This window comes from Sparus aurata, chromosome 5 (genome assembly GCF_900880675.1).
Source record: "Sparus aurata chromosome 5, fSpaAur1.1, whole genome shotgun sequence".
In the NCBI taxonomy this organism is placed as follows: Eukaryota; Metazoa; Chordata; class Actinopteri; order Spariformes; family Sparidae; genus Sparus; species Sparus aurata.
Genome location: NC_044191.1, coordinates 35,539,010 through 35,548,942, shown reverse-complemented (window position 1 = coordinate 35,548,942; position 9,933 = coordinate 35,539,010). Strand labels below are relative to the sequence as shown.

At 41.6% G+C, this 9,933-nt stretch overlaps 1 protein-coding gene across 2 annotated transcripts; it reads left to right on the top strand.

Moving 5' to 3' along the window:
- Window positions 1-3,138: 3,138 nt before the first annotated feature.
- LOC115581377 (sulfotransferase 2B1-like) lies at window positions 3,139-6,825 on the top strand. 2 transcript variants are annotated; one of them, XM_030416416.1, is made up of 7 exons: window positions 3,139-3,330; window positions 3,849-4,045; window positions 4,169-4,295; window positions 4,427-4,521; window positions 6,180-6,308; window positions 6,353-6,357; window positions 6,538-6,617. In XM_030416416.1, the coding sequence occupies exons 1-7, from the start codon at window positions 3,198-3,200 to the stop codon at window positions 6,590-6,592; spliced, it is 741 nt and encodes a 246-aa protein (XP_030272276.1). In that variant the 5' UTR covers window positions 3,139-3,197; the 3' UTR covers window positions 6,593-6,617. The 2 variants fall into 2 exon arrangements, with proteins under 2 accessions (XP_030272276.1, XP_030272275.1); XM_030416415.1 differs by having other exon boundaries at window positions 6,180-6,357; window positions 6,538-6,825.
- Window positions 6,826-9,933: the final 3,108 nt, after the last annotated feature.

The following is a 9,933-nucleotide window of genomic DNA, read 5'->3' as shown; positions in this document are numbered from 1 at the left end:
CCTTGGAGGTTTGAGTCGTGTTGTGTCACTGCTCATAGCATCACTATTTTATTGATCAGGTGACAGAGGAACCCCGGACAGGTTGTAGCTCATATAGGGAAGATTCAGGGCTGCAGGTAAATTTGACATGGTGCTATACTAAATGTTTTACTGCATATGTTTGACTGCTTATGTACAGCAGGTAATGCATCGTACAAAGTTAATGTCAGGCTGGCATCATGTGTTATTTTCACACTTAAATTGTTTTTTGTCTCTTCCGTGTAATTTTTATCTATAAAATCAAACTGTGCCATTTTTTTTTGCCAAGCTTCTCTCAAGTTTTACTCTGTCAAATAATCAACCATCTACAGAACTTTTCAGTATGCTATTTTTCTACTTCTTCTCATCATCATTATCATCATCATTACTTGTTAGTGGTATTAGTAACATTGTTTAAAATGAGCCTCTTATTGTTTAACAGAAAAATACAAAATACAAACAGCAACTTTTGCATTCTTGTCAGTCTGATGGCGAGTTATCTGTCAAACTAACCAAAACTTCTTATTGATCATCATGAAGTTTCAGGGCGTTCCCGTAACCATGGTAACTGACGGTGCCAGAGGGGAGAGACGCTGAATGAAGCTGTTTACACAGATACACTGCAGACAAAATCCAGACTATAGTTGTTATTTCACACATGTAGCACACAACAGGAGACTCTCCATGTCAGACGAATTCTCACGTGTTGACTAAACTCAAAAACTAATTGGTAAAGTAGCAGCGCGACGAGTCCTTGCTAGCTAAGCAGCTAAACTTTAGCGCTGCTCTGTGTTTAGATCCCGCCCTGTGTGGGTCACTACACTGCCATTGGTCAGGCGCGCACACGCTGTTAACGATACCATTGGCTGTAGAGTGTAACAATCTGTCAAAGATCAGCCACACGTTCTCCTCTGATCTACATCGACCTCATAAGTCGCCTCTGTGAAGTTTGAATGACGGAAATCTGTCATAGCGACGGAGAACTTTAATCCATGCAAATGATAACTTGGATTGATGCAGCCTCTTACCATTAAGTTGCATCTTTGCTCCGATTCATTCAATTACCGTTCTAAAAATAGACCTGCAGACCTCACCTGGCAGTATCGTTATCTTCCTCCTGTCATCTGAAAATGTCCCGCGATTTCCACCGGAACATCAGGTAATTTCCTGCGTGCGGTTTCAAAATAAAAGCTGTCTGGTGTGTTAATATGTTTAACATGATGCTGTTCGGGGCTTCTTCTGTTTTTTCCTCTCAGAAATTTTTACTGAGGTCCGGACCTCGGTGACCTCATAGCTGGCTACGGCCCTGGGTGCAGGGGCACTTTTACGTTAGCATCAAATCCAGGCATTTCATACGTCTTTAGGTAATAATCAGAGAGCTTATACATCAGCTAATTTGCAATGTTTTACCTCGTTTTACTGGTTCAAGGACCAAAGTGTCACAGAAAGGCTAAAATGAGAATCTAAATGACTAAGCAAATCAAATAGCTAATAGGAAAAGGAAAAGCAGCAGGTAAAGGGAAATGCATTGTAAATAGTAAAATCTTAAAGAGAGAGTGCACAGAAAGAAAACTGTTATGCTGCAGGCTGACATTGCCAGGGTTAATGTCTTAGCTAACAGTAGTTTGTTGGCTTCAAAGCTTGTGAATAAACATGCAGGGCCTTTCAGTTATAACTTGTCATGGACAAGTAAACATTTGGGTCGCACAAATACATTTCTTTTTCATATAGTTACCTGTTGTTCAAATAAAACATGAGAAATGTGTGTAAATACGCATCACGTATGACTTGTTGTTGACTAAAACTTGACTAAAACATCTAGACTGAAACTATGACGGACTAAGATCAGTAAAATGTGCAGAACTAATGAAGCTTTTACGTCTGCAGGTTACGACTAAAATAGCTGCCAAAATGAATAATGCAGTATATAAGCACCACTGTTACAGACAAAATACTCTAAATAAAAAAGAAAATTCAGCATCCACCCTATTGTGACTATCCATCACTTTGCTTTATTTTAAGCACTTATCTTTATCTTAGATCTTTAGTGAGGGTGTGTCATTTTTGACCTGGAGGACAAGACAGAGCAGAATGTGAAGACAACAGGAGGATTAACCTGACATATGTGTTTTACCAGTAGAGTGACAGACACCATATATAACCTAAATGTAAAGACAATACGGTTGTGTTGTAGTCAAGACCACACCAACCGTGACCAACACATTACCGAGACCAGAGAGTACCGAGACCAAGACTAGGCCAAGACATTTGGAAGTCGAGACTGAGACACTGACACGTGCCTTCAAATATAAACCTTCATATATAGTCCATGCAGACAAAATCATTCAATGTCCTTTTGACATAAAAAGTCAATTTAAAAGTCAGTATAAACCGACGGGGCCTGTGTTCATCTACATTCTGCAAGTGTGAATGGGCACTAGAAGAAATTCAACCTATAATTTTAATATTTACAATACCGGTATTGTAAATAGTAAAATCTTAAAGAGAGAGTGCACAGAAAGAAAACTGTTATGCTGCAGGCTAACATTGCCAGGGTTAATGTCTTAGCTAACAGTAGTTTGTTGGCTTCAAAGCTTGTGAATAAACATGCAGGGCCTTTCAGTTATAACTTGTCATGAACAAGTAAACGTTTGGGTCGCACAAATAAATGTCTTTTTCATATAGTTACCTGTTGTTCAAGTAAAACATGAGAAATGTGTGTAAATCACGTATGATTTGTTGTTGACTAAAACTTGACTGAAATGTTAAATCTAGACTGAAACTATGAAGGACTAAGATCACTAAAATCTGACAGAACTAATGACGCTTTTATGTCTACAGGTTAAGACTAAGACTAAAATAGCTGCCAAAATGAATAATGCAGTATACAAGCGCTGTTGTTACAGACAAAATACTCTAAATGAAAAAGATCATTTAGTGTCCAGGCTAATTGTGACTTTCTATCACTTCGCTTTATTTCTTTAGTGAGGGTGGGTCATTTTTTAACCAGAGGACAACGGGCGTATACAGAATGTGGAGGGTTAACCTGTCATACATGTTCTACCAGTAAAGTGACAGAGAGCCGACACCCAAAGACAATACAGTGAATAAAACTCCACTGCTGCCTGCGCCGGTCTGATACTAACTACAGGGAATCTGCTAGATGTTCTCTCTGAACTATGACTGAAGCAGAGTTATACACTGTGTACAAGGGGATCTATCTCCTCAAAGGATTTCTACAGATTTCCAAATACTTTGAGGAGTTTTCTTTTCGGCCAGATGATATCATCATCTCAACATATCCCAAGTCAGGTACGCATTTGAACTGTTTTCCAGATGTTTGTGTACTTCAGGATTCGGGAATACCGTTAAACATGAACTACAATGTGTGTTTGTTTTTTAAAATACATGTCTTAATGTAGTGTTATTTCACATTACCCTTCATGAGTATTTAACCATCACTCGTGCATTTCTAACTGAAGGTGTATTTAATGGGAGGAGTTAAAGGCAATATGAGCACTCCACTAAAAACCTGTGAATGAATGGAATACCATTAAACATGAACTAGTGTGTTTTTAAAAAAAATACATGTGTCTTAATGCTGTCAAACAGACTCAAGACTCACTTGTTCAGACTTCACCTCGACCCCTCATAGCATGAAATGATACAAGACAGAATACTTGAATCGAACAAAGGCGCACAACACCTAATTTGTTGTTTTGTTCTAATTTGATTTGGAATGATTTATTCACTGTTGGACTGTTGAAAGTCTGCAGGAGGCTGAAATGATGAACTAATAAGTCAAAGAAATTCTCCTGTCCTGCTCTCAGGTACCACATGGTCACAAGAGATTGTCCCTCTGATAGTCAATGGAGGAGATCCCACCTGTCTCCAGTCTCCTAACTGGGATCGTGTTCCCTGGCTGGAGGATTACCCAAACTTTGAAGAGAGGCCATCTCCACGAATAATTGCTACACATATGCAGTACAACATGATGCCACCATCTTTCTTCAAAGTGAAGCCAAGGGTAAATCTGGCATAAAGTTTGTCACTGATTATCATCATCATCATTCTTTTCATTGATGCACATTCTACCTTTGGTGCCATACAAACAGCCATGTTAATGATGAATGTGACAACATCATTCCAGGTCATCAATGTCATGAGAAACCCCAAAGATGTGTTCACATCTACCATTCACTATCATGCGAAGGCCTCCTATCATGTCAGCCCAGGTCCACAGAACGAGTTTCTCCACAAGTTCCTCGATGGAAAAGGTTGTTCTCAAACTCATTCCAAGAAATTTGCTTTTTATCATAACACACAGTAAAGTAAGTGACAGTAACCTGAACTGCATTTCACTGATAGATGGATTATTGGAGTGTTTGTGATTTTCTTTCTCTTCTAGTTGCCTATGGCTCATGGTTTGATCATGTGAAGAGCTGGCTGAATGCTGAGGATAAAGAGCACATGATGCACATCTCCTATGAAGAGATGATAATGGTGAGACATTTAACAGTGTGCAGTAGCCTAGAGGTTAGAGACGCAACGTGTGGCTGGAGGGTTGGCGGTTCAAATCCCCAGACAGACAGGACTAATGTGGTTGGAGAAGGCAGTGCTTGCCCCTCCCTCATTACCACTGCTTAGGTGCCCTTGAGCAAAAAAGCCGTTAACCAGAATTGATCCAGTGGAGCTGCTCAGCGGCCAGAAGATCAGACTGTGGTTGAGCTCTGATTCTCCACTTGTCCAACAGTTAAGTCCTTTTCCTTTGACTTGTTCTGCCTGAGTGTCTGCATCTGGGTTTTCGGGTCCTACTGCAGAAATGTTGTCCTGCTGATGGTGCAAGACAAAAGGTCTCTGGGGACAAGGAATTTACAAATTATCCTCTGAGGACAATAGCCGTGTTGCCATGAAACATTTGTAAGAATATCACATGAGACATTTTACGAAAACTGCAAAATCCCCATAAAGTTTGTTCGTTGGCTTGAAGTGGATTTGGTCTTTTGTGAATCAGAGTTAATGCACAAATTGTTTAATGGAAACAGATTCACTGAATAAACTGTGACGTTGCGAACATTCAGCTCCCATGACTGATCAGCTGTTCACATCCACGCACCACGTAGCCTACACCGTGTCATGCTCTGACAAAATGAAGCTTTATGAAGCTAGTTCATTCGCTTTCAAAAGTTTGCTTAAAATTTGCTTGGTATTTTATGGAAACATGGCTGTATATGTCTGTATATTTCAGTGCATTACTTGTTGAGATATATTTCCACCTGAACCAATGTACCAACATCCTGGGAACGGACATTGAGATGGTGATATCTTACAAGTACCTGGGAGTTCACCTGAACAATAAGCTGGACTGATCACACTGTAGCAACATATAAGAAAGGTCAGAGCAGACGCTCAGGTCCTTTGGAGTGCAGGGGGCACTCCTGACTACTTCCTCCAACTCTGTGGTGGCATCAGCCATTCTCTACAGAGTAGTCTGCTGGAGCAGCAGCATCTCAGAAGCAGGAAGGAAGAGAATGGATGGAATTATGAGGAAGGCCAGCTCCATCCTGGGATGCCCTCTTGACCCAGTGCAGGTGATGGGAGGTGGGCTGATGGATAAGCTGTCATGGCTGCTGGTGAAGGAGTCTCCCCCCCTGCAGGTCACTATCACAGCACTGGGCAGCTCATTCACTGATAGGCTGATACACCGTGAGTGTGTGAAGGAGAGGTATCACAGGTCCTTCCTACCTGCTGCTGACAGACTGTACAACCAGCACTGCTCCCAACAGACATCACATGTGCACTATATCATAAAATAACTCATTTCTCCGTTTTTTTTTGGTACTAACTGGACAATTTTTCATACCCAGATTTATTATTTATTCAACAACACACTGCCACACTGCTTATAAATACACAGTGTAAAACATTATTTATTTACAATATATATGAGTCTATTTATATTTCTTACTTTTTTTATTGTATTGTTTATTTTTTACTGTTATCATTGTTTATTACAATACTACTGTCCTTTGGCTGCTGCGAGGAAGAAATTTCAAATTAAGGAAATAAAGGAAATTCTGATTCTGATTCTAAACATATTTAAACAATTCCAATATCACAAGAATACACACATGGTGTGTGTGTGTGTCTGTTTATTGCAGGACCTGAAGGACTCTGTGTCCAGAATCGCTCAGTTCTTGGAGATACCTTTGGACGATGAGGTGATCGAGAAGATAGCAGACCGATGTCTTTTCAAGAACATGAAGACGAACAGCTCAAACTTCTCTTTGGTTCCTCTTGAAACTGATGACATGTCTAAGTCTGAATTTATGAGGAAAGGTGAGTTTCAACAGATGATTCATACAGTATACAGTCCCATTTAATTTCCACTGTTATTGGGGGCAAAGTATAGAGCCAAACACACTATCTTTATGAAATTTCATGTAAGCTGTACCCTAAAATGGGGCCACACGTCATTTCTTCAGTTGCACGATGATCATCCTGCATGTTGTGTTTCAGGAATTGCCGGAGATTGGAAAAACCAACTAACCGTGGCAGAAGCAGAGTACTTTGATGCAGTTTACAAAGACCAAATAAATTATGTCAAATACAAATTTATATGGGATTAAGACACAACTCATGAATGTCATTCCACCATACAATGATGCACAGAAACCTGTAAAGATGATGCAGTTGGTTGTTGTTCACTGAGATGTTCTGTCTGATTCTTGAGGTTTGTGGAAGCAGAAGATGATCTGAATACTAACAATGAAATCACATTAAAACCAACAATTTTCTGTTAAGTTCTCCTATTGTCCTTCAATGTTTTATCAATGTCTTGCTTTCTCTAAAGCAAGATGTTAAATATACATTCATATGGGTTATATATTTATATATATATATATATATATATGGGGGAGCTGTATCACCTTTTCAGGTCATTAAATTGAAGTATAATTTTTAAACATATATTTTCATCAATTCCCATCACTTTGGCAAATCATTCCAACTTTGGAACAATGTTTGAGCAGAAACTAGTTAGGAATTAATAAATACAGAAGGGGTATGATCACTGGCAATTTGTAATTGCAACACTAATGTCAGCTGATGGTACATGATTGGCTGATGTTCCCAATGAACTATGGACAAAACACAAATATGATGCAGGATTGATGAAAACTTCAGCACCATTGGTTGTCACATCTTAGTCAGTCTTAGTGATTACAGACCTTGTAAAGCTCAATACCCACTGAATCCAGAACTTATTGAAGGGATAACTCCATTATTTGGTTATTCTGCCGTGTCCAGACTCACCTTGTCGTACTCCTATCTTCCCAGTAAAATAGACTCCACAGGAAAATCTACCTCCAACTTGCTGATTTGTCTGAGATTTAAAAGCAGTGAATGACGCTGTACATGCCAGAGATCTGGTGGTTCTGTTTCCCCACACAATTCTGTCACAGGTACCTCATGAAAGCAAGTACTTCTCAGTTGTAGATGTAGCAAATGCTTTTTTCAGTATACCCAGTCCCGCCCTGAGTAATTTGGTGCCCCGGGCAAAATCTTAGCCGGCGCCCTCTTTGCATCGCAGTCAAAATACTCACACAGAAACTGCATATATATATTCAAGATTTTATTTGTTTTAAGTCACACCAAATAAAAACTGAGGAAAGAAACAAGTGATAAAAATACAACATAAATAAGACATTGTGCAAACATATTATCTCTCAGCCTCAGAGTGCCGTCTCTCTCTTATCTATCGTCAGCTGCTTTGCAAAACGACCTCCATCTCCTTCCATGTAGCCATGTGGGTATTGTGCTCCTGGCTATCCTCATGAACCTTCAGCAAGTGGCTTGCATTGTTCCAGTCCTTCAGTCCTTCCTTATTAAGTCTATATTCTTTTGGAGAAAACATTTAGCAGCAGAAGCAGTGCAAGCTATCATTTCTGTTTGAGTACATCAGCCAGCTTCTTTTCATTTGTTCAGCATTGACTAAGACTCTGTTACAAAAGTCATGCTGACACTCTCCCATCTTTGTTTTTGGGAAATGTGTAACTGCTTTTTTTTTTAACTGGTCCTCTGTGAACTAACTCTCATCTCACTGTGTCAGTTAGAAGAGATGTCCAGTCAGCCTTTAGTCCTGATGCTGTGTCTCTCTGCTGTGCTGAGGTAGAGGACAGGAGCACCTGATGCTGTGTCACTCTGCTGTGCTGAGGTAGAGGACAGGAGCACCTGATGCTGTGTCTCTCTGCTGTGCTGAGGTAGAGGACAGGAGCACCTGATGCTGTGTCTCTCTGCTGTGCTGAGGTAGAGGACAGGAGCACCTGATGCTGTGTCTCTCTGCTGTGCTGAGGTAGAGGACAGGAGCACCTGATGCTGTGTCACTCTGCTGTGCTGAGGTAGAGGACAGGAGCACCTGATGCTGTGTCACTCTGCTGTGCTGAGGTAGAGGACAGGAGCACCTGATGCTGTGTCTCTCTGCTGTGCTGAGGTAGAGGACAGGAGCACCTGATGCTGTGTCACTCTGCTGTGCTGAGGTAGAGGACAGGAGCACCTGATGCTGTGTCTCTCTGCTGTGCTGAGGTAGAGGACAGGAGCACCTGATGCTGTGTCTCTCTGCTGTGCTGAGGTAGAGGACAGGAGCACCTGATGCTGTGTCTCTCTGCTGTGCTGAGGTAGAGGACAGGAACACCTGATGCTGTGTCACTCTGCTGTGCTGAGGTAGAGGACAGGAGCACCTGATGCTGTGTCTCTCTGCTGTGCTGAGGTAGAGGACAGGAACACCTGATGCTGTGTCACTCTGCTGTGCTGAGGTAGAGGACAGGAGCACCTGATGCTGTGTCTCTCTGCTGTGCTGAGGTAGAGGACAGGAGCACCTGATGCTGTGTCACTCTGCTGTGCTGAGGTAGAGGACAGGAGCACCTGATGCTGTGTCTCTCTGCTGTGCTGAGGTAGAGGACAGGAGCACCTGATGCTGTGTCACTCTGCTGTGCTGAGGTAGAGGACAGGAGCACCTGATGCTGTGTCACTCTGCTGTGCTGAGGTAGAGGACAGGAGCACCTGATGCTGTGTCACTCTGCTGTGCTGAGGTAGAGGACAGGAGCACCTGATGCTGTGTCACTCTGCTGTGCTGAGGTAGAGGACAGGAGCACCTGATGCTGTGTCTCTCTGCTGTGCTGAGGTAGAGGACAGGAGCACCTGATGCTGTGTCTCTCTGCTGTGCTGAGGTAGAGGACAGGAGCACCTGATGCTGTGTCTCTCTGCTGTGCTGAGGTAGAGGACAGGAGCACCTGATGCTGTGTCTCTCTGCTGTGCTGAGGTAGAGGACAGGAGCACCTGATGCTGTGTCACTCTGCTGTGCTGAGGTAGAGGACAGGAGCACCTGATGCTGTGTCTCTCTGCTGTGCTGAGGTAGAGGACAGGAGCACCTGATGCTGTGTCACTGGGCTGCTGGTGCTGAAATATGTTAAATGCATCTGAAGAGAGAAGAGAGTATATGTGACCACTGCATGTTACATTTTAATCAAAAATAATAAAAAAACAGATTGGTGTGTGCCATACATAAGACTAATATAGACCAATAATGGAAATGTGATGAGATTCATTCAACTTTATTGTCATTGAAAAGCAATACAGTCTAACCAGAATACAAGTGCAGTGTTTATATTTCACCTGTGAATGATATGTGAAAGCTAAGGTGTGGAGTATTAACAGTAATACACTTTAACTGCACTTTAACACTGATGTAACTTTAACAAACATAAACTGTGACACAATAAACCAAAGGTTTACAACTACACTATTACAAAGGGGATGGAAAACTAACAGCATTTAACTGACATACAAGCAGGAAAGACACCTGTAATAACACCTGAACAGGTCTAACGTTAACTTTCCAAACGTCCCTGATGAATT